Source organism: Rhinolophus ferrumequinum, chromosome 12 (genome assembly GCF_004115265.2).
Source record: "Rhinolophus ferrumequinum isolate MPI-CBG mRhiFer1 chromosome 12, mRhiFer1_v1.p, whole genome shotgun sequence".
Classification (NCBI taxonomy): domain Eukaryota; kingdom Metazoa; phylum Chordata; class Mammalia; order Chiroptera; family Rhinolophidae; genus Rhinolophus; species Rhinolophus ferrumequinum.
This window is the reverse complement of record NC_046295.1, coordinates 64,155,634-64,181,250: the sequence shown is the minus strand read 5'-3', so window position 1 is coordinate 64,181,250 and position 25,617 is coordinate 64,155,634. Positions and strand designations below refer to the sequence as shown.

Below are 25,617 nucleotides of genomic sequence, written 5' to 3'. Positions count from 1 at the left end.
CGTGAGGTATATAGTAAATTCCACTATAAATGGACCCAGTGTGAATATGAGTACATAAAATCTAGAAATAAACCCGGGAGTACTTTAGATGAGGTTAGCCTCCATCAAATCTTCAGCAAAGGTTGCTATATAAATAGCTAAAATGACTATATTTTTTCCTTTTTCTTTTTAAACACTGAGATGACTAAAAGTCTGAGAACAAGAGAGTTACAGAAAAATCCACAAACTAGGATTCAGCCCTTTGATATTTAAGAACTGAATAACTATCTGAAACTGCAATAATCATGAATGCTACTTTCCTGCTTTATGAATAAAAAGTAGTATTAATAAAAACACTAAATTTAGACATATAAATAATATTAGAAAAATCTCGTTGATTTAGCCCTAGAGACATTAGGAATGTAAAGTTTTTAGTATAGTACACAACATAAAAATATCCTTTAAAAATAGAAAAATGTTTTAAAATATTACTCAATTATATTGCCTATTAAGTAGGGGTACCTTGAATTATTTCTAAATACCTACACATCATGTTTACAGAAAAATTTTATGACATTTGGATTATAGTGGAATATAAATTCTATGCCAGAATGGACTTAAGACACCAATGCCTAGAACATTCTCTGACACAGAATAGGTGACGAATATATTTATTAAGCTAATGCGTATGTCCTAAGATAGCTTTTGAGTGAAAGATAGATGCCAGGCAGGAAATGTTTTGTAAGAAAACTGTTCTGAATTCAAAGTTTTGACAGATAATATTAAATACTTATCTATTTTCAAGAAATAGGTAGTTTATACTATTTTTCAAATTTATTTGGTAAATCCCTAATCTTTCACGCTTAGTAGTTTTATGACATGTACTGTGCTTTATCTTTAGATAACCGATGTGATTTTCGATTGTTTTTAATTCTTTGTTAGAAGACTATTTGGTTAGAAAACAATTTCTCTTCAGGATAGCTCCACGGCTAACAATAAAGAATCCAAACATGCATGCACTGAACTTGTAATGTTTTATGCCAATGTTCTATTTGCAAAAAAGAAAAAGAAAAATCACAATTAGAGCGGCCTCACTCTGTTAATAACTCTGTTCATTAAATTAAAAATTATTCACGTGGCCAGAATTCGCTAAAGTAAAGCCATCGCGCCATGTTAGATGTAGATTCCTGAGTTTTCCTGTTACTGCTGAATTTCTCCCCAAATGCCTTCTGCTATGCTGACACCAAATGAGTACTCAATTTTGTGAAAAATGAACTGTATCACTTTTTCATTCTTGTAATTTTTTCCAAGAACTAATTTTTTCCCAAGGAATAAGTGTCAATATTAGGTGGATTTATAAGACACTTAAAGCATAAAAATCTTTCAGGGCAATTAATATAGTAAGTCTCACCAAAATTTAAACCTAGAAATTCAGAACAAGTACCAGGAATAAATCTTTCACATACCCAAAATTATGTAAAATTTTAGAATTTCAACATGCTCTGTTTTTACCCCCCTCAAATGGTCTATAATGTTCCAAATCAAATAACAGAGGAAAAAGCTGCATCCAGAATGAAAACACTTCCTTATTTTTGTAAAACAATATTCACATTCGACAAAAAGCAAGTAATTAAAGTTGACTGGTCCTGGCAGTCGTACGAATGTTAATTTCATGACTACATGCCTCTTTGGTGACACACAGGACTCATCTGTTCGCGCTCCAATTTGTGTGATTTCAGTGGTTTAACTTCAGTCTCTTGTGGAACATTTTGCCATTGCTTTTGGTCTTTTAAAAAAGCAAGTAAAATGCTGAGATAAGAATTCTCCTTTAGATTGCAAGTAGTATGTGCTTTTCCTCTGCTTTCTAAATTTTCTATTTACACAGCTAACAATACTTTTATAATTAGAAAATAAAATTGTGAACTAAAAAATAAAAACAAGCTCTTGCATATACTGTTACTCATTTCATAGTAAGTACCAAAATAGCTTTCCCCTCGACCAATTTAAGTGCCTTGATGACATAATTTAAGTGGAAAAAGAACTAAGTGAAAACTAGAGTTCTTGAGATAATCACAAATTGTAATTAAAAAACAAATAAATCTTCATTCAGAAGAAAAAAATCAATTATTGATTTATCCCAAATGTTCACAATTAATGGTTACATATGTTCCTGGGGTTATTTTTAAAACCTTTCTATAAATAAAGTCCACACTAACTTCCGCAACCATTTAAATTCCATGACTATCATGTCACAAGAGCTGGAACATAAAAATTTTGTAAATAGGTTTTAAAAGTGGTTGAGTGAGAAAGGGGGAAAGCGTAGGATGATGGTTAAAAAACTTGAAATGTGAGATTGTCACAAGGATAAGTGCATATGTGTCTAAGCTATGTTTTGAGATTCATTTATAATCAATGAAATAAATCTTTCATTCATAAAAATTAACTCTCCTTTCCATTTACTTATGTAATGGGGGTTTGAAAAACGTCCATTTTTCTCATTGCAAAGCTTATTTTACAATTTTATTTTATTTATATAATTCTTCCTGAATTATATGGCCACTTTTTAGTTTGAAAAAAAATCAAGAACTCCGCCATAAAAAAAGATGAAATACTGCCATTTGTGACAACATGGATGGATCTTAAGACTATTATGCTAAGTGAAATAAGTTAGATGGAAAAGTGTAAGAACTATGATTTCACTCTTTTGTGGGATGTAAAACAAAAAGCAACAGACGAACAAACAAAACAAACTTATAGACAAAGACAACAGTATGGTGGTTACCAGAGAGGAAGAGGGTTGTAGGGGAAAATGAAGAGGGTAAAGGGGGATCAAACATATGATGATGGAAGGAGATTAGCCTTTGGTGGTGAACACACAGTGGAATATACAGATGATGTATGACAGAATTATAGACCTGAAACACATAATGGTATTAACCAATGTTACCCCAATAAATTTAATTTAAAAAAATTAAAATAAAAACAAATAAAAAATTTTAAAAGTACGTATCTTGTTTTGTAAAAATTACGTATTTATTGGATAGATTTATACATGCCTAATTTAGCTCTCTAAAATTTAATCAATACATATATAAACATACACAAACTAGAAATACATAATTTTTTCTTCAAACACTTGGACTCCGAAACTCTGAAAGTGATAATATAACAACACTAAACAATAACTGAATGATACTCATGTCTACATATTTAGTAAGAGCTGCATTAAGGCTATCACGCCTGTGTCTTTATTCTTTTCATTGGTGCTACCGAAAAAAATAAGGGCTAACACAAAAAAAGTAAGAGAATGAAAACTGGTCATCACGAGAAGTGTGGTGTAAGTATCATCTTCCTTCTCACTACTTGAGCTACACTGTCCTACAGAAATAAGAGGGAAAGTGTCTCCAAGTGGCAAAAACTATGAAAAACCTGAGGCAAGTGACTAGAGACAACAAAGGGAAAATTAAACGGGACTGAAAATCAAGCAGGTAGAAATTTAAAGACACATCCTTCTCACAAGTAGTCGACCACCAGAATGCCCTTTCAAAAGCAGTGTCTCGAACAGCTGCAGTAAAGGTACCACAAAAATCAAGGAATATTAAGTTCTCCTAAGAAACTGAAGGGAAGAGAGAAAAAGAACGCTCTCATCTCAAGAAAACTGGACGTTCTCCAATGAAGGGAGTACACCGAGTTTATGAATATACAGATTATATAGTTACGATACGAGCAGTACAATTAGATATTAAAACCCTGAAAAATAAAGAAATTAGAAATTAGGTGTGATGAAGCTCTACCTTATCACTAATTTTCTTGGCTCAAAGCCAGATTCTCAGGAGGATTTCGGTGTAGTTCTAGCTGACCTGCGTCCCATTTCAGACCCCAGCGCACTGCTCTTTCACTCTCACTGCCTCCTCGTCCTATTGTTCACATGCGACGCTCACGGAACAGGACTTATCTTATTCAAACCACCAGGCACTTAACACTGTCTGAGTTCCTGGGACTACTGCTATTACAGCATAAATTTTATGAGGTTGACAACCTGCCTTTTCAATACCTTCTGTCAAAATGCCTCTGTAAGTATTTACCATGGGAGGGGGGAAAAGCATGGTCTAGCCCATTTCTAACGAGGACAACAGTGTACTTACTTTGGGATAATCCAATTCAAAGAATGTTTCCAAGTTGTTGATGAGGTTAGGATCCACTCCTTTCAGTGGTTTCAGAAGAGACACACCTGGGAGCTTGCTATATGGCTGTTTGTCAGTTGCCTTCTTGTTGAGGTGTAATCGGCTAAAAAGCAAATGACCATATACATCATTACTGGAGAGTACATTAGTGCCAAATCTATATGTAGTATGTACCAAGTTATCAACAAATTTCTAAGTTAAAATATCTCTAAACTGACATCTTTCTAAAGGGATACGTACAGTGTCTGAAAATGAAGGAAAGTAGAACCAGGTAAGCTTCCAGATTAAGAAAACCAGAACTAAGCAGAAGGAGTATTCCCACGAAGGCCAGAACTGAAGACTATTGTCGACTGCTGTACTCTCAGTGCCCAGAACTATGCTGGGCATAGAGTGGGCATTCAATCAATACATGGTGAAAGAATGAATGACAGTGCTAGAGCCCATACATTAATTGCCATCAAACTGGCCAAAGAACTATAAAAACCATGGCGGGGAAAATCCCTATCTGCACCAGGAAAATACGGAAGGGTAACCAGAAAAATTTGAAAAATTTCTGTAACCAATATTCCTGATAACCTATGACTGAAAGAAGTACCAAGCGGCCTGCATGGCAAGCAAGAAAATGGGGTAACTAGCAGAACTCCCAATATTTACAAGTAGGGGTGGAACAGTGGGATGATGAAAATAAGGGGAAAAAAACTCAATGATGAGAAAAAATGTCTCTTAATGACACTGCGAAAATAACCAGTGCCACCAATTCATGGATAAGCTAGCTGGCCAAGGTCTCAGTGCTGGTCCATCCGAAGGGTGCTGCAGCACAAGAGCGCCTAATGAGGGAAGTCATGCCACTTAAGAGATGAGAGAATGCGCCCCAGTTAACGTCAGGCTGCCACAATAAAGAGATGAGATGTCATTCAGCAGAGTAGTGAAGTTTCTAAAGGAAGTCACCAAAAGCTTCCGCCCCCTCTTCTCATAAGCAAGTCTCCAAGCACTCAACAGAAGCTAGGACTATCACGGGGCCACCTGCGAGATATCTTCAGACACACGTCCTTCCATGTTTTAACATCTCTGAAATCGATGGCATCTTACAATTGCTGGCAGCCAGATGGCAGTCCTGACTTCGCAGCATGAAAACCAACCAACAAGACCTTGTAGAAGATCTAGAAGACACCAGCATCGATGCATCTTAGGTTTGAGAAATAAACTATTAATCTCTGAAGGACTTCTGAAGTACACTAGTACCCTCATCCAGAGCAGCCAGCCGCAGGCTGGCTCCCAGCAAATTCAGGCAGAGTTGTACTGTAGTGAACACCTAATGTTTCAGGGATGGCCACCCAGACATCTTTACAGAAAGAAAACAGGTTACCCACAATGGAAAACATTTGAAACCTACAAGAAATTTAAAAGACAGTGTATCAATTTCTGATCCACACACCAAAGGCTAGAAAACAATGGAGCATCATTTTTGCAGTGCTGCTCAGTGTGGTCCAGTCCACGAGCTGCTTTTTATTGGTCTGTGATGAGAAGAAATCAAGAGAAAGCATTTAGAAAATTTTATAGCAAGTTGACATTGCCATGCCATCCAAGCATGTGATCAGTAATTTATTTTTATTGTAGTTTTACCAAAGTACCAGTCTATGACAGATTGGAAAATTTTAAAGGACTAAATCCTTTGTCACACATATAGGTTGGAAAATACTGATCTACAGAGTTCATCTAAAGGGCTGGACAGGGGTTTCGATCATGATCTAAAATTTATATAACCACAAAAATGACCACCATTCCATTTCTAACAAAATAGTGGACTAGAGGTCTAGAGAAACCCACCCAATACAGGTCATCTAGATTACTAGGGGTGTGTCGGGGGGGCCAGTTTTAGTATATACTTGATTGAACAGCTAGCTATATGGTTCAAATCACAAAAAATATTCAGAGATTTATATAAGTCTCCCCGTCCCCCATCTGCTTCATTCCTATCACCCCTCTCCAGCATTATTAGTGTCTTGCTTATCCTTCCAGAGATTTTTTAAATGTATATACAAGCCAAAACATACTATACGTACACCAGGGGTGCCCAAAAAATGTATACACATGACTTGTATTCATCTTTTGTTATCAGTGTATCTTGAGTATCACAATTTTAATACACTTTTTTCCTTCCTTAAAATGTGTATAATTTTTTTGGCACCCTCTGTATAAATCCTTATATTTATAATTTTCTTACCCTCCTTTTCCATACAAATGCACTAAAAGCATGCATGTTTTAAATATATGACTAAACCGTTAGGAAAATAAAGGAAAGCATCCCAGGACAGAAATGAGAAATTTCTGAGTGAGTGAGTGAGTGCTGGAGGTCTTGCTTGCCCCAGGGCCACCTGCTGGTCACTGATGACCTAGAGATGGTGACAAACCTGAGACAAGAATCATAGGAAATCCATTCAGAGAACCTTGTATAAATATGGAATCCCTGAAAGGCAAAGTAAAAAAATCTTGGTCCACGGAGCTTGGAAGATGGGATGCTGCCTAAATTGGATTCAGTCCTGAGTGAACTGGAATAAAAGGAAAAAGTTTCTCTGGAGAACACCTAACCACGTGGGTTTGGAACCCAGAATGCAAGCTACGAGTGTTAGTAGAACAAAACCCAAGAGATGGAATGAGACCATCACATGACCACGAATACATAAGAAGAATCACACAATGTCTAGAAATGAACATTATGATCACTGACATTAAAACTCAACAAACAGGTAAAACAGAAAATTGCACATACACAGTTTAAAAGAGAACTGAAGAATGGAACTAGGTTTGAGGAATTATCTAGAATGCAGCGCAGACAGGATGAGAGGCAAAGACACTGAAATTGTGAAAGAGTATGAGATATGAAGGATAGAATAAGAAGGCCTAAAATCCCAGGAGCTGGGATTGGTCCCATTGTATGATCATTAAACAGTATCAAAACATGCACATGAGGTTGATGACCAATCACAGAGAAACCCAGCTCACTGACACACTGCATTTGGCACGGCCATAAAAACAAGAATAATTTCAACAGTGCTAAAACAGTCAAGTGCTGATCCTATTTCTCCCTTCTTCCCCTTCTTCGTTAAGACATTTTACTTTAAATGCTAATACAGATATGCCTCCAATCTTTTGAAGAGCTTCTCATATCAAGAATGCAGTATTTTGGGGCTGTCAGTTGGCTCAGTCGGTTAGAGAGCAGTGCTCATAACATCCAAGTTGCTGGTTCGATTCCCACATGGGCCAGTGAGCTGTGCCGTCCACAACTAGATTGAAGGACAGCGACTTGGAGCTGATGGGCCCTGGAGAAACACACTGTTCCCCAATATTCCCCAATAAAAATAAAAATAAAGAAAGAAAGAAAGAATGCAGTATTTTATCAAAGACTCATTCTGACTCACGTACAACAATGAAGTCCACTCCAGGTTTATGGTGAAGAGAACTGATGATACAGTAGCATGTCTGGTGGCTCAAAAGTGGCCTAAGAGGTAGAGTCCTCAGAGTGGGCCAGGGTCCTACCTACCAGGTGTACTGGTTTCAAGACTGTTTCTAATTTAAGTATCTCAGGTCATGATTTTCTGCATTATATAAACAGTGTGAACTTGAGCTTACTGCATGCAAATATTGCACAGGATTTCTCATAGGTGCCCATTTCTACCCTTAGCCTGGTGACTTGCTTTCTTCTAGAATACTGGGAACAGAAGTTTCTCAGTTTTGGGTTCTATGCTGGGAATCTAGTTCTATCTTCCTATCAGGCATGTGACTTACCATCTTGATTTTTTTTTTTTTTTTTTGAGGAGAGGGAGTACTTTTAATTGATGGGTAACATACATATAGTAAAGTTACATATAAGTGTACAGCTCAGTGAATTTTCTCAAATTGAAACATTTATGTAACCAGTACCCAGATCTAAAAACAGTTATCACCAGAACCCCTACATGTCCCCTTCTACTTACTCCCCCCAAGGGTAACAACTATCCTGGCTTCTAACACCATACAGTAGTTTTGCCGGTTTTAAAATCTGATCTAAATGGAATTTCATAGGATGTACTTTTTTATGTCTGGTTTCTTTTACTTCACATCATGTTTGAGATTCATCTCTGTGGTTACATTTAACTATAGCTTATTTACTCTCATTACAGCACAGTGTACCTTGTATTAATATGCCACACTTTATCTAATTTCTGTTGATAAACATTTGGATTGTTTCCAGGGTTTGGCCATTACAAACAGTCTGCTGTCTTGTCTCTGTCCCTACATAAGTATCAAAACCCCTGGCTTCTCCTCTCCCCTCCAATCTTACCTCCCACCTCCAGGACTTCAACTTTTGGACAAGATGAAGAGACAGGGACTGGATTTAATCTCACATTTTTTAACGTCATACAAAATATAGGAAATGGTGGTTTTCAAGACACTGAACATCTATCTGGTAAAGGGGGACAGTGATTCCTGAAACTTGGAAAACAAGTGAGGTGAGTCCTCCAATTGCTCCAGCTTACTGCTTTGAGACAATTTCCAGGCCATGGCACAGGGAAGAGAAACCCAGACAGTACCCAGTAGAATCCCCTGAATTGAAGAGATGGAGTTGAAAGTCCAGAAATACAAAAATATCCAGCACACAGCAAAGGTAAATGCAAAATGGTCTGGTACATAATAGAAAATTACCAGGCATGTAAAGAACCAGGAAAACATAACCAATAATGAGGAGAAAAATCAACAATTGGAAACCAACCTAGAACGGTCACTGGGATTAAAATTAGCAGCCAAGGCCAACTCACTGCTTTGCACACCCTCTTCATTTCTGCGACCTGGAGATTTTCCTTTATTATTTTCATGCCATGGGCACATGTGCGTGTGTAACAATTACGGCATTTCCATGTGTTTAGACTAGGAGAAGTGGTTCTCACACGTGTACAGGACACCCGATTCACAAGCAACTTCTATAAGCCTCTGCAAACGCAATGTGATACAAACTATAACGAAACTGTTTATGTAAAACTGTTTATGTAACGTTTCCTAGGAGGTGTTCCTCTAACACGTTCATAGTCCCAGTGTGGTCCATTACCCAGCAGCATGGCACCACCTGGAAGGTTGCTAGAAATTCAGAATCTTGGGCCCCAGCCCCACAACTACTAAAACAGAATCTACATTTTAAAACGATCTCCAGGTGATTCATAGGCACATCCAAGCTTGAGAAGCACTGCTTTTTAAGACTCATCTCTGCTGTAAATTCTTCCTTGACTTCACTGACAAGGTTGAAAAGGCCTGTAGCTCATCCCATAGGCAAGAAACAACCACGAAAGACCATAAGAAAGGAATGAGGATCACCTTTGTATTTACAGAAGTTAGGAGAATAAAGTATAGGCAGGGAGATGGAAGGTAAAGGAAAATATTATAAAGGTCCAAAAGAAAAAGGTGCACAAACTAAAGAGTTAGCAGAAGTTAGCAAAGGAAATGAAAAGAAGTAAGAATTCAGAATTCATGGGGTTTGGCCAATGGGCAATGAGGGGGGTGGAGAATGGGAGTGCACATGGCTGACTCCCAGGTTAGGGGTTCAGGTGACCAGTGGAGCCATTCCTAAAACCTGGGCACAAGAGATGGGAGAGAGCGATGGGCTTTATTTGTAACGTACTAACTTTAAAGTTACTCGTAAGACCTCAAGTAGCAATGTCTTTTATCCAGGAGACTGCTGTTTTTCAACATTTGGTATACATAATGCCCATAGGCAGACACCATAACTTAATGGACCAGTTGTAGAGCCTACGAATGTGCATTTCTATAAACCTCCCAAATGATTCTGATGCTGGCTCGCAGTGAACCACACTTGAAGACACACTACAGGAAACTATAAATTCTCCAGGATCCAGCAAAACAATGGTACATAATATGTTCTTAGTTTTTTAAAACATCGAGTAAATGAAGAGTAAATAAACAAAGGGTTAGATACACAGAGCTCAGAAGGTATGGTTAGTCTAGGGATAAAAATACGGGCGCCATCTAGTTTGGTAAATACCTGAGCTCTCCCGGGTAGAACACGCCATCAGCAAGTGGGCACAAATCAATACAATTAATATTACAGAACCAGTAATGCACGAAGGAGACTAAGAGCGAGTGAGTGACCAGAGAAGTGGGAAGATAGCCAGGAAGAAAGTAAAGTCACAGAAGGTTTATCTGGCTGTGCTGTTAACCTTTTTGAAAGGGTTCAAGAAAGAATGTTGAACGCTATCAAGAGGTCAAGACGAGAACTGAAATGCCTACTAGACTGAGATGTCCACTAGAATGTGTACTTGGTGACCTCAAGAGCACTTTAGGCAGGGGTAAAAAGATATGAACAGGTTAAGAAGTACATGAATGGAGGTGAGATGTGATAACAATGAATAAACAGTAGTTTCTCCTAAAACCTGACAGTGCGTGAAAGGACCAAAGACTAACTAGATGGAGAACGGGTTTTCAGTTTCATTTTTAATTATTTTCAACTTTTAATACTTGAGTGTATATGGTAAGGGAAAAGAGCTAGTGAAACGGTAAAGCCAGAGAAAATTAAAAATAATTAACGACATGTTAGGATGCACAGTGTGAAGTGAGTTACGGTAATCTGACAAGCATGAGGATAGAGTGGTGAAAGTTTGCAAGAGGTTCTGCCAGGAAGGGTGACAGAGCTAAATATAGAAACTAAGTACTGCGAGATAGTACTGTGGGTTTAGCTGAGATCTGAGACCATGAATGCATACTAGTCCTAATCCACATGGCTGTGCGATTACCCTTTGTAGGATTTTGAAAGTTGAAAGGCTATTAATTATGAGATGGGTTCAGGATAACAGGGCAGACAGAGATGAGGGAAGGCACGGGGCAAGATAATGAAGTGATGAACTGTGAGTTCTGGGTTAGATGGAAAATTAAATGAGGCCACAAGGTAGAGAAGGTAGTGGCCTCAACCATGGATAAATAGCCTAAGGCGGTTGTTCTCAACCTTGACTGCACAGGAAAATCGCTTGGGGAGTTAAAAAAACAAAAAAATCAGGATGCCCAGACCAATTAAATCAGAACCTCTATGGTGGAGACCCAGGCAGCAGCATTTTTTTTTTTTTTTTTTAAATCCCTCCCGTTAATTCCAAACTGTAGTCAAAGTTGAGAACCTTGGATTTAGGAAGACCAGATTACTGTAAAAACAGAAAAGGACTGAGGTGGAAACTCGTAGAAAGATCAGCAGTTATGGGCTGAACTGAAAACCAAGAAGCCTGTGAAGGAGCAATAGAAGCGGTGTGAGAATGGGGAGAGTTGTATTAATAGAAGAGAGTGAGCAGGGGCTCTCTCCATAGTAATCTAAATGTTGCCAATGATCAGAAACTTAAGAGTCATAGCAACTGGAGTGATTCCCATATTGGTTTAAGGGCCGGGGATGGCGGCAGACTGCCTGGATTTCTATACCAGCTTCCCAGTTATGTTCTTCATGACCAAGTCATTTCTTTATCTCAAATTTTTTGTTTGTTTGTTTGTTTGTTTTTTAAAGTGTGGATAACAGTACCTATGTCATAAAGTAGTTGTGAGAAATAGATGACTTTCGGCCACAAAGTGAACATTCAAATGATAGCTTTTATTGGTAATTTTAAAAACTCTGCTAATTTAAGGACATCTTCCACCAAATGTAACTTCACTGAATTACCATAAGAGATAAGAGATTTAGAGGTGTTGAACGTTAATGAGACTTACACACCAAAATGAAAGAACTAGAAATTTGGGCCAGCCCTTTGGCTCAGGCTGGAGTGCTGTGTTCCTAACGCCAAGGTTGCCGGTTTGATTCCCAAGTGGGCCAGTGAGCTGCGCCCTCTACAGCCAAGACTGTGAACAACGGTTCTCCCTGGAGCTGGGCTGCCATGAGCAGCTGGAGCTCAGCCGGTGGGCTGCCCTGTGCTGCCACGGGCTACCATGTGCTGCCAGCAGCAGCCGGTGGCCAGTGTGAATGGCCGGCAGCCGGCAAGAGCTGCCGTGAGCTGCTGTGAGCAGCCAACCCACTACCTCAGCCGTGGGTAGCGCAAGGCTCATAATACCAGCATGGGCCAGGGAGCTGTGTCTTACACAACAAGACTGAGAAACAATGGCTTGAACTGGAGTTGGGGGGGAGCGGAAGAAAGGGGGAGAAAGAACTAGAAATTCATATATTTAAAGATTCATATATAGTTAAATATTAGGCCATTATTTAAATGGCCTAATATTTGGTTAAATGGCCTAATATGTTTGGTTAAAAAATAAAAAACAAAAATGTCATGTGTTAAAAAAGGTTTAAGGGTGGAAGGGGAATAATCAAAAGCCCCAAATCATAGTAAAAACAGTAAAAACATGCCATAAACCCATTTAATACAAACTTTAAATTACATCCAATATTTAGGAACAAATTTAAAGTTCTAAAGACATCATCCAAAATGTAAAAACAATGCAAGTATGAGCGTGCACAACATTAAATATCACAGCTTAGCATCCACTGAAAATGACCTCTTACTGTTTTTCAGCTGAACTTTCCTTTTAAACTATGAGATGGGCTCTCAGTTGGGCAGAGCCACTGCATAGTCCTGGCGGCTCTTAATTCCTCTATCTGCAGAGCCTGACTCAAAATGTTGGATTCTGCAGCCACAAGAATTCCCTTTTCACTTGGCTCTGCTAGAGGGCGAGGCTGTCACCCCCAGAGCTGAGAGGCAAAGGTAAGATAATTTCCACAGGTCAATGTACAAAATAATAGTTACAGTGCACAAAGTAACAGGGACAATGTACAAAGTACCTACTGGTTACTATGTAATCCAAACGTATCACTTTCTAAAATGAAGATGTTTTGAGGGATCCCAGGAAAGACTCTATTCTGTTTTGCTGACCATGAAGTCACCATACCTAGTGGTCTCCAGAGCTGATTACAAGGCCCTCTATCCACTTCCCTTGCCACTCTAGCCACCCACAACCCCTAACACCTGAGAAGCTCTTCATCGGTGGCAGCATGTCCCAAGTATCAGGACCAGCAGGAGCCCATAATTTGGGATTTTAATAATATCCTTAGTTCTCTTGAAACAGAACCTCCCCGCTGAACAGGTACCTCCACTGGATTTTTAGAAATGTGATTTTGTTACATTTTCAGGAACACAGGGGGTATAAAAGGAATGCAACTCCTATCTGGCTACTCAATGGTTTTGGTTTGTTTCCTTTTTAAAGAGTGAAATGATCCTGAAATGTAAATGAGCAATTATGGGAAGATAGAAAACAACAGTAAAATGTCAACATGTGTCATTTTCCTGAGGAATTATTTCTTCTAAATTAAACTTTAAATCAGGAGCTAGAGTCACGGGGGGGGGGGAGGGAATGGGGGAAAGGAGGGGGGTGATCCCATTCATATAATTAAGGTATGTCACCCTCATGGACAGGGAGGGGGAGGTGTTCACAGCACGCTGCTGCAGAGCTGTACCTGCCAGCAGCAGGGACGGTGAACACGAGTGCAGGTATGCCATCTGGGGAGCTTTCTCCGAGTAATGTAAGTCCAAAAGGTCAGGAAGGATGAATCACAACACAGGCAAGAGACGGAGGCCTTCAGGGTCCTGCTTTCTGTGGTGCGCTAGAAGGACATCTATTCAGGGAACAGTTCAAAGAACTCCACGTGATGGTAAGAAATGATGCAGGGGTTCTGCTGGACTTGACAGCTGCTCTAAAGGATTCTTGAGGAATCCTCGTTGCCTCTCGTCATGAGGGTTTTCAACTTTTGAACTGATGGGATGGTCTTTTTTTTTTCTTAGTTGATTTTTTTATTTAACATCTCGGTCTCTAAAACTTATTGTCTATTTCATCATTGTAGCTTGTTTTAGCCTTTTAGCACAACCCCCACTCACTCCGTTTATTTAATGGTTGTACAGTTTTTAAACGTATTGAAGCTGAGTTTTGAGCAGGAAGGAAGTCTGGTATGAAGGGAAACCCCTCAGAAAGAGGTTGGGCGACACTCTTCCCCTCCAGTCAGAGGCAGCAGCCTCTGCAGCAACCTTAACACAGCGCTACATCTCCCAGAAGTGAGGCACAGGAATCTCGCTCCAGGCTTCGAGGGGAGAATATGGATTCCTTGAGGGCAAAGATCACCTTGTTTAACAGCCCCAGGTTGTGCTGTGTGATTATAGTTCTGCTGTGTGATTCAGTAGAACCAATTTATCTGACTCTAGGAATTTATCTCTGCTGCATGCCACCAAGCTTGTTAATATTTCATGTAAAATTAGATTGACTGCTATAGCAGCAGGCCCTGTACTTCACATAGTCCACGCCAACAGTTTCCAACGATTCAAGGCTTCTATTGTTGTTACTTATGATTATGCCCTGGAAGGCTGTTACTGTGTGTTTATGATCAGTCTGCCTCATGATTAATGTTACTTCCATATATCACGTATCTTTTACAAAATGGGACTGCATCAAGAGGGGCTTCATCAGAACACAAAGCACACCTTCTGGTGCATCGTGAACTCTGCTGACTCAAGATTCCCCAGAGAACACAAAATAACCAATAGTGAGCTGACTTTGTAGGAAAACACAAACTATTTCCACTGGACAACAGACTATTTATATATTACAGAATATAAAAGATTCCATCACCATAGAAAACAAATAGGAGATCTTTATTAATTTTGTCCCATACCCCCCCAAAAAGCCCTTACCCCAACTTGTTAACCCTTTGATAATAATAGGTAGCCCTAGTGTACGGAAAAATGGAGCATTCTACACAATTCCCTAACGCTACCCTTTTAAAGCCAAATGTAATGTTTAAATTATACTATTTTGTATATAAAATAAAATTCTGTGGCTGAAAGATGTTATGAAACATGTTATGATTTGTATGTCAACCAACTCAGGATAGCACAGAGTTCTGGGACAGATTTAAGTGTAAAGATTATTGATAGTAAGACAGGCATTCCCTTCGGAACACCTTGAGGGGAAAAGTTAGATTTTGAGGTAAACATGTTACTGATACAGCCGTTTCTATTTGAACTGGCAATTAATAGGAAAGTGAGATAAAGATTCCATTTGGTCCAATAAAATTCATTCAAGTCCAGAGCATCCCAAGTTCTGACCATTTACCTCAAATCACAATAGGTAACGGACACTGAATTAATGAATGAGCAAAAATCCACCATTACTACTGAAAAAAAATCAAAGATAATTTATTCAGCAATCAATAACTGAGTGCCTAGTGGACACTGGAGATACAACAATAAATAAGATTATCCTTACCCTCAAAAGCTTACGATCTAATTGGGGAAAAAAGAGAAAGCTGAACATACATTTATAATTTACATGGGTAAATTCAAGGTACTATGGGAAGAACACAAGAGGAGGGGGGCCTAACTCAGTAAGGAGCTTAAGTCTAAAATTAACTTGAATGAGTAGGAGTTAAACAAAAAGGAAGGGAGAGAAGGAGAGAGGGAAAGAAAAAAGAAAAGGAAGGAAAGAGAATTCTAAAAGTACACTGCATATTTGGTGGAATGCCAGTAATTCAATGTTGCCGAAGATACAGGTACAAGGGGATGGCTCAGCATCTAGAGAAAGATACATATCTTGTTAAGGAGTTTGAATTTTAACCTGAAGGCAATGGGGAACCATGGTAAGATTTTAAGCACATGATCTAAGATTAGTGCACCAGCAGGATAAGGCTACAATAAGCAAAATAAAGTAGAAAGGGAACAAGGCTGTAGGCAGGGTTACCAGTGCTTAGAGATAGTTTCAACCCTCTGGGGTAGAGATAAGTTATACTAAACAAGTGATGTAGGAAAAGAGAGGGATGATGAAGCAACATCCTGAATATTAACACTGAATTACGATTTTCATTTTGTTTTTTAAAGCAGTCATACTATATAGTCCAACTCAGTATCTCCTCAGGCTCACGTTAAAGGGGTCAGCTGCCTCCTTCATTCACCAAAAAGTGGTCCTGGCAGCAATGACCTGGATAGATTAACATCTGACCAAAGCCCACCAAGTGCATCCTCAGAACTAAATCCAGAAAAGAATCTCTCAATTTACATTCCACTAAGGCTCAGAACACCAATGTGTTAATGAACTTAAGGCAAAAATCATACTATCTAAAAGCAATATTCAAAACGCTGAAGTTTACATTAAAAACAATTATTTTCTGACAGGTAGTTTATCACAGTTAGCCTGCTACTATGAGTACTTAAATTCCATTCAAAAGCTATGCAGCAGGTATAAACCATGCTATACTAGAAAAGTTAGAAAAAAACAGAATTAACTTGAAAAAATTTCTAGGAAACGGACCTCTGGTTTACTAGAGGCTAGTTAATATTCAGACAGAAAATGAATTTCCACACAGACCTGGCAGCTTCAGTTAATTAATAAAAAAGACAGCGCCTAATACTAAACATTAAGACATTATGTACAGAGGGGGAAAATATAATCATTGAAGGAAAAAACAGGGAAGAAAGGAGAAAAAGAATGAAGATGGAGGAGAAAAAGGGAAAGTGTCTTGTTTAGATACCCTTATCATCCACCAATATGGCTCCTTAAGGGCTAAAAAGGGAAGAAAACTGGTTCCAGGCTCTTAAATGATTTCACTGCAGCCCCCAAGCTATCAAACCACACTAGCTCTCAAAAAAAGAAAAACTCAAAAAGATCATTTAACCCAATCTGCCTACTGAGGCTATAATCATTAGCTATTTTTAGGAAATAAGAAATCTTGGGAATAAGAGCCTTGACTTTCAAATGCTCTAATCTGAATATTTCCTTTAACATTATAGGCAGAAATCCCACAAATGTCTATCACCTAAAATATGTTATGAAATGACTAAGCATCAGTTCAATGTTAAAATTAGAAAGGAGCAAAGTAGTCGGTAGACACACCGATGAATAAAATTAGAAAGGAGCAAAGTAGTCGGTAGACACACCAATGAATATAGTTTCAAAATATTGAAAATGATTTTCTAGTTTATAAATTACCTCATTTAAAAAAATGCAGGCTTATAGGAATTATAAGACATTTGTGATATCAGAACAAATAATTTCACTGCATACGAATCATTCATCGTATTAATCACGTTCAGCTCCATTTTTCAATACAGGCCAATACTTAGTTAGATCTTCATCTCATTTTAAGAAAAGACAATAAGTTAACTACATACTATTACATTCTGCATTTAATTTAACAAAATTGGTTTAAAAAAACTTTTAGTTTTTCTCAGCAATTTTACTGCAATATTTGTATTTCTTAAACATTTTTTACCAATTAGGTGCTCACAGATTGTGCTCCATTATCTGAAAACCAGATATGGAGCCATCTAAGTTTTTGAAAATAGGCTTCATTTCAACCAGTTGCAAACACAAGGTTTGGAGAGTATTGATTATTTCAATTTATTTATACTTTCTTTACCTTATTTCAAAAGAATCTGAGAGGACATAGAACATATGTTCAGAAAATACATTCTTCAGTAAAATACAGAATGCTTAACACAGTATTTTAACCAAAATATTGTTGCCAATGTTCTTTAACCTTGCTTGTCAAAATGTTGAGATATCAAATTTGCAATTTTACTAAATACAGCAAAGAGAGGGAGAGGGAAAAAAATTTAGTTCTCTGCTTAAGAACAACTCAAATTAAACTGGGAAGTATCTTTACTTCCGTAAGAAAGGAATAAAAATTTTCTTCTTCCAGAAGAACTTAACCAAAAAGAAAAAGGTAAGATAACTGATACAAAAATGAAGCTGTTGATTATTTGCTTTATGTTCAGTTATCCATTTGAGAAAGGTTATTTACAAGATTCCTTTAATTGGCTAGTCATTATAATCTGTTATAAACTAATTGCATTTTCTTTATTCTATTTCTACATTTACGTATCAATAAAAAAGGTAACTCCGTGGGGCATCAGAAAACAGCCTCTCTATAGCATCTTAACTAAGCTAAATGTTTGCATTATTTTCAGAAACAAGTGTTCTAAGAAAACTTTGCTGTTTATCATTAAGCACAAACCAAGTAACTTAAAACAATTCTGGACTTGTTTCAAGTCTAAACACTCCTAGATGGTTACTCGGAATATTAGGCTACATCCCTGGTGTTAATTTTAATTAAAGAAGCGTGACTTTACCATTACGTATAGGTATATAAAATAGAGGGAAGCAGGTATATCATGGTCTTATGCTGAAGGAAGTCAATTTTCTCCAAATTGAACCATAAATATAAAAATTCCAATAAAAAAAAAACCCACAAGATTAGTCTGAATAAAAAGATTCTAAAGTTCATCTTTCAGTAAAAATGTGTAAAAAGCCAAAAAGTTTGCAAAGAATGAGGGCTTGCCTCACCAGTAATTAGGTAAATAAAACTTCATTAATTAAAATAGTGTATACGGGGACAAGAACAATGAAACAGTATTGGGAGCCTTGAAACATACCCCCAAGTATATAGAAAAATTCAGTCTATAATAAATATAGTATTTCAAAACTATGCAATAATCAAATAACCATTCAGTAAATGATTTTGGAAAAAGTGGCTATTTAGGTGAACCTAAAATTAACTCTAGATCTCATCATATAACAAAATAAAATATTGAGTACAGTAAAGGGTAAAATGTGAAAACAAAACTAAGAAAACTAAAAATACTAAAAAAAACCCAACAACCCCAAACTGGGAAAAAAATATCACACACAAAAAATCTTCATATCAAAAAGATCAATGCCGCAATAGATTGCAGCACAGGCAAATGATATGAGTATGTAATTTACAATGAAATGCAATTAACATATAAATATATGAAAAGTGTTCAATGGAACTAGTAATTAAAGCAATGGGGAAAAAAAATCCCAGAAAACAGTAAAAATCCTTATACGTAGAGGAAAATGGGACCATCATACCATGTTACCAGGACTATGAATAGACACAACCTTCCTATAGAGCAGTATGTATCAAAGTTTAAAATGTGCACCACTTCCGGCCCAATAATACCTTTCATAAACGTAAACTAAGGAGGTCATCTCTTAAAGATATATGCATATAAATTCATCAGTGTTGTTTGTAATCTTGATAAATTGGGAACAACCTAAATGCTCATCAATAACAATGAACACATATTATTAGTATCTTACAAATCAAAATGCCAAGCATCTATTAAAAGTGATGCAGAAATCACACAATAACATGAAAAAATAGTCATGATATTTTACAATGAAAGCTCCACTGTGAGCAGGGGCCCTGGATGCCTTGCTCTTCAATCTTATTTCCAGCACCTAGAACAGTACCTCGTACAAAAGAGCTTCCCAAAAAGCATTTATTAAATAGGGGAATTTTAAAAGCAGGTTACAGAACAATAATCATAAGATCCCTTTCTCTTTCCTTCCTTCCTCCTCCCCTCCTCTCTCTCACACTTACACATAAATATAATTGGAAGGATAGTCACAAAAGGTTGACACACGTAATGGAGTTTCTTCCTTATTCCTCTGTATTATTTAAATTCCTTATATGGGAAGCATTTCTTATTTTATAATTGGAGAAAGTAACAAAATTATTTGTTAAGAACTCACATATTTAAAATAAACTCCAGAAATGTATTCAGTGACTACAGCTCACAAACTCCAAAAACTAAGATCAACAATATCCAAGTGGCATGTTTTCTTTCATCTTCAAGGAATTATCAGTGTGTCTTGTACAATGTAACAACATCTTTCTCCAGTACCAGGAAATGCCACATTATACTAATAAAATGCAACATTTTCAAAAGGAAAAGAACACTTTTTCTGTAGTAAAAACTGAAAAAAACTAAAAATAATTAATTTCTCAAAGTCCTTTTCTCCTCCTCTACTAACGTATAAGCTATTCTAGATGGTGGTGGTAAAGATTACCGTGTAGCATCGGTTTTTTTAGGTTAAAAAACCAGCGAATCCCGATCAGTTAAGTGCTCTATGTAATTCTTTCATTTCTTTATGAAGGCTGATTTCACTTCAAATACGTTTAAACAACTGAAATATCAAAACTAGCCACATACCCCGTGTCATTACTCATCCCGTCACCCTGTTTAATTTTATTCATGGACTTTATCACTATCGGAATAACCTTATTCGGATATTTATCTGTCTCTCTCTTCTGGAATGTAAGGTCTCTGAGGACAGGAATTGTCCTGCTCACCACTGTCCCCAGTGAATGGCACTAGGAGACCTCAAGAAGTATTTGTTAAATTAATCATGAAAAGGGGGAGGGGAAACGACACACAAATTCAAACTAGACAATAAACAAGAAATTAGGAAAACAAGGAACGGAAGCCACACCGGGATGTACAAGCTGACATAACTCAAGGCTGTAAGACCTCGGAGGTTTGGTGAGCATTTTTCAAAGCGGACAGGTGCTTCACACCTATGTAAAGGGCATAGCGCATTTCCAGGAAGAAAATCCACAGGGAGGTTTCCAGGTGGCGGTGTGCACCTCTTAGAAGAGGGGAAACGATTATCATCATAAGAGAAACGTGGCCCAGGTCAAGAGTAAAGAAAAATACATCATGCATCGTGGCCCAGATGAGAAATCACACGAATTCCCCCAAACACAATCAAACCAAGCAAGCAACCTTCCGCGCGACACATAAAAAGAGCGTAGTCCCCGCTCCCCGGCTGTGCAGTCGCCCGCAGCCCAGAAACCCCCTCACTCGCCACTTTTCCCTCCCAAGGACCCCCGCCCCAGTTGGTCCAGGGGGAGAAGGAATGGGGGAAACAGTCTTCGAATTAGCTTTCTCCACCCCCACCCGAGCCCAATCCGCTCCAAAGCGCAATCCCTCCCATCCTCGCTTATCCCTGAGGCCCCAACTCCCGCTACGGGCACCGCCAGCTGCCCCTCACTCACGTGTAGATGATGGCCATGAAATGCATCAGCCACAGCACCAAGAAGAGGACGAACCCGAAGACGGCCATTCCCTCCAGGGCCAGGTCCAGCAGCGCCATCCCCCGGCCCGGCCCGCTCCGGCCGCCGCCACGGACAGCGCTCCCGCCGGAGGACAGGGTAGGCGCCCGGCGCGGGGGCGCAGGAGGGGAGAGGAAGGTGGGGAGAGGAAGGGGCGGAGTGGGGTGGGGACGGAAGGGGCGGGCAGGGCCTGCGCGCCCCCGCCCGCGCGCAGTCCTGGGCGCGCTCGCGACTGCAGGCGCTGCGGTGGCCGGGCTGGGTGGTCTGGGCGGCCGTGGCTCCGCGTTCGGGCTCGCCTCTCCACACCTTCGCGGCCGCCAGCCGGACTCTGAGCGCCCGCGCCCCCGCCGCCCCACCACCTCACTGCGGGGCTCTGCGCCGCGTAGCTCAGCTCCCTGCTCCGCCGCCGCAGCTCCGCGCACTAATCGAAACCGGCGGCTTGCGCCCCGAGTCCCCGGCGCGCCCCGCCCCTGCCGGTCCCCGCCCTCCGCTACTGCGGCGTCCGCCCCTCTGAGAGGTGGGGCGCGCCGCTCCTCTCCGCCCACTCTGCCGCCCTCGCGCCCGCTGCGTCACTGTCGCGCGCCCCTGGGCGGCTTCGCCTGTTGGACGCCTGCCGGGTGTTAACCCCGGCTCCGGTGTCCCGCCGCCGCCTACCTCTCGGCGTCGGGCCGAGGCGCCCGGGGCAGCCAGCATTGCAGCCCTAGTGGCAGCGGCGGCGGGAAGTGACCTTGTGTCCGACTCCGAGGCCGCTTTCCTTCTGTCCAGCTCTGGGGTTCCACAGCGCTGCAGAAAGACATGGGGTGCCAGACAGCCGCCGGACTTGTCTCGCAATCCACCTTCCCACTCTGTGTCCGCAGCCTCTCCGCGGGGCATTGCCCCAAGCGGCTTAGGCCCTCCTCCAGGCCACGTTCTTGGGCGCAAGGGTTTCCCATCGCCTAACCCCCTCATTGCTTTCAATGTGGTGGAGTCCTGGATCACAACGGATTTGGGAGTAAAATCTCCGGTGCCTCGCAGATCTCTAAGCGCGTTAGAGACTGCATGTAATACAAAAAATTCTCAAACTCAGCATGTAAAGAATCAGTTACTATTGAACCTCCCCTAAGACTACTTCCCAATAGGGTAGCCATACGTGGCTATTGAGCGCTTGAAATGTGACTGTACTGACATGTGCTGGGAGTGTATACCATACACTGGAGGTCTAAGGCCATCTCGGTAATAAATTTTATATTGATTACATGTTGAAACAATATTTTTGTTATGTTGGGTTAAATAAGTTATTCAATTAACTTCACTGTTCTTTTGTTCCTTTATTTTTTAAATGTGTCTTGCTACTAGAAAATATTTAATTACACAAGTGCATGATAATAGTGCCCTAAAAAGGAAAGAAGTGGCATATTGGATAGTAAGGTAATTTAGTGTTTATTTAATTTAAAATCAGTCTAGAGAGATGTTTTATTCTAGTACTAAATGTTTCTGTTTTTTCTTTAGCCTGGATGAGTTTGTATTGTTTCTCAATTGTTTTATGTTGAAACAATGTTTATTATTTCAAACGATTTCCTTTTAAATAATCCATGACCCTTTGAGAGATTTTAGAATTGAATGCAGTTTTGAAAAGTTGTTTATTTTATCATCGCAATTTATTATAGTTAATATTGATAGAATGAGAATACCTCAATCTGTGGTTACATTATAAACTACAATCAGGAAAGAGTTTAATGTCCGTGTTGAGAACCAATCCTGGATTTGCTGTACGGTTTGTTTTGTCTACTTTAATGTCAGTGAGAAAGAACAGTGCTTAGAAACCAAACTTCATTGTTGAGAGTTACTGGTTGTTAAAGTTATAGGATACTTTATTAACATAGAAATAACATTACAAATGGAAATTTTAAAATATCACTGTTGTAGTTAATCAATTCTAAGACATACTTTTAAAAAACTTGAACACATTTTAAGATTTCTGAAATGGAAATGAATTTCACACAGTCAGTGACATCTTACAATTAATTAGTAGGTGGTTTTTCTTAATTGTATATAAATAATGTATTTTACAATTAACACCCTCTTAGATTTCATGAACTACATTAATTGGTCAATTGAAGCATTTTGTTGTATTCTGCATTTCCCCAAAATGTTTTTTGAGCCTTCCAACAAAGGATTTTTTGCAGTATGACTGAGGCCAAAGAAAGGTGAAGAAACAGGTATTTTTAAAAAGATCAGTGGTTTCCAGTAGGGAAAGGGGAGGGATGAATAGGCAAATCACAGAGGATTTTTAAGGCAGTGAAACTATTCTGTATCGTACTATAATGGTGGATACATGTATTATACATTTGTCAAAACTTATAGAACGTACAACACCAAGAGTGAACCCTAATGTAAATTATGGACTTTGGGTCATAATGATGTTTCAATGTAGGTTCATCAACTGTAACAAAGGTACCACTCGTGCAGGATGTTGATAGTTGGAGGGAAGCTGTACATGGGTTGGGGCAAGGGGTATATAGGAATTCTCTGTACTTGCTGCTTGATTTTGCTGTGAACCTACAACTGCTCTAAAAAATAAAGTCTATTTAAAAAAATAGTGTGTGCTCTGCTAAAAGAAAAATTATTGGAAATGTTATGTGTCTGAATAAGTGAGAGCAACTGGTTTGTCCTTAAATCCCAGGGTTTTGCACCTTCTAGGCACTCATATATTAATATTTGTTGAACAAGTGAATAATCTACATTGAGAAGAGTCACTGGAAAAATGGCTCAACTTTCTCCTTTGTTTGCAAATACTTAAAAAATGGTTTCTCTTGTGGAAAAAATACACAACTATCATACCCCCTCTTACATCTTACAAAATTAGATCACAGAGTGAGTGAGAGTAACTACGTATTAGTTCACCTAATCACAACCTGAAGACCTACTGCAAAGCTGATGCTCTGCTTGACAGTCAACAGCATATTTTTATGTCAACATAGGACATAGTGTCCATTTTTGTCACTGTTATAAAGAATCTTTCATATATTAATGTTTTAAAGTTCCCTATGGTTAATGTGTTGTTATTTTTAGAAGACAGGCATACTGTAAATGTTTAGCCCTAGGAAAACTTTTGTAAAACTAAGGTTTAAAAAAAAAGAGATCTTCCAGAAATTGGGTGAATTTGGAATTTCAAAAACAAAGTTAGAATTGATCTGAAATTTGTGGTGCTAATGCCAAAAGAAGCTATTTAATACTAGTCCTATTTTCCCCTAATCATGTTTGAAATGAGTAGAAAAATGCCTTATCTACTTACCAGATCAGATGCTTAAATTTATATTAGTTTTGTTACCCATGAAATGATAACTTTGTAAAGAACCTTCAGATCCTCAGATACTATGTTACTGTTAATAGCCTTCAAATGCACAAAGGTTCCAGGCAAATTGTCAGTTCAGCTCATCTTGATAAACCTTTACTGGTATAGTGTGTATAGGTGTGGTCCAGAGGAGTGCCCAGAGTTCACTAGAGTTCATTTCATTCTCAGCTGTCTTGCTAACTCATATCCAAATGACTAATTAAAATGTTTTACTTCATGCTCTTTTTCTTTTCAAATTTCATATTTAATTGTTTTACTCCATAGTGTGCTAAGTCGAACCATTAATGTTCATTCTTAAAGGAAGCTAAATTTAAAATATTTCCAAATATGTATGGCCCGTGTAAATATTTCTTTTTCAAATGTTTTTGAAATTCTTTCTTTTTAGATATTTATGACTCAATTTAATTTATTACAGTTTATAATGTTAAAACTTTCACCTAGGCTGTATGTGTAAACAAACTTGGTAAGTTTATTGGAGAGAGAGAGAGACTGAGACTCTAATATCTATTGAACACAAGGACATAAGCTTTGTGCCAGGCAAATTTTTAAAATATTGATTTTCACAAAAGTCATGAAATATATAATTGGAAGCCAAAAAGATTAACTTAACTACCCAGGTGACACATCTGATAAGTGAGGGAGGTGGAGTTTGGGCCCAGGTCTGTCGGACTCCAAAGCCAACGCTCTTTATACAAGTAAGTATAATATTAAGTTAATTTAAAGGAAACATAGTAGATGATCAATCCTCAAAGTTTAGATTGCAAAGTAAATTTGGTGTAGTGTTAAGATTGGTAACCAATGTTCTGTATAAGTCTATTTCACCATCTGAGACATAGAAAAATATGTTAAAACGAGATCATATGTTTTATGCTAAGATGCACTGGCAATTTAAACACCTTCCTCTTTCCTTTTACATCTTTTGCTTCAGTTAAGAGGAATTCCATGAAGTATAGTGTCACTTCAGAACAATTCATCTAAGAGAGTAAACAAGTAGAAGACTTTTTTTAAAAATAGGAGAATGTCAATGTAATCTGTTTCTTTTTGTATTATTTCATAGTAATAATGATACTCTAATTAAAGTGTGAATTTCACTTTTACTGAGGAACAAAGGCTGTTGAGATAACCTGGATCTCCTGAATTTAGGATCTCTACAGAATACTTTCTATCTTAAGAATGCTTTGTTTTAAGATACAGTGTAGACTATTGGT

The 25,617-nt window shown here is 38.6% G+C and overlaps 1 protein-coding gene across 1 annotated transcript in view; it reads right to left on the bottom strand.

Moving 5' to 3' along the window:
- Nucleotides 1–21,541, bottom strand: part of UGCG (UDP-glucose ceramide glucosyltransferase) — a 33,801-nt gene extending 12,260 nt beyond the window's left edge. Inside the window, exons 1-2 of the mRNA XM_033123391.1 lie at nt 21,019–21,541; nt 4,125–4,266 (exon numbers count right to left, since the gene is read on the bottom strand). Coding sequence (XP_032979282.1) covers nt 4,125–4,266; nt 21,019–21,116 — 240 coding nt within the window. The 5' untranslated portion in view covers nt 21,117–21,541. The remainder of the gene's footprint in view (nt 1–4,124; nt 4,267–21,018) is intronic.
- Between the last annotated feature and the right edge of the window lie 4,076 nt (nt 21,542–25,617).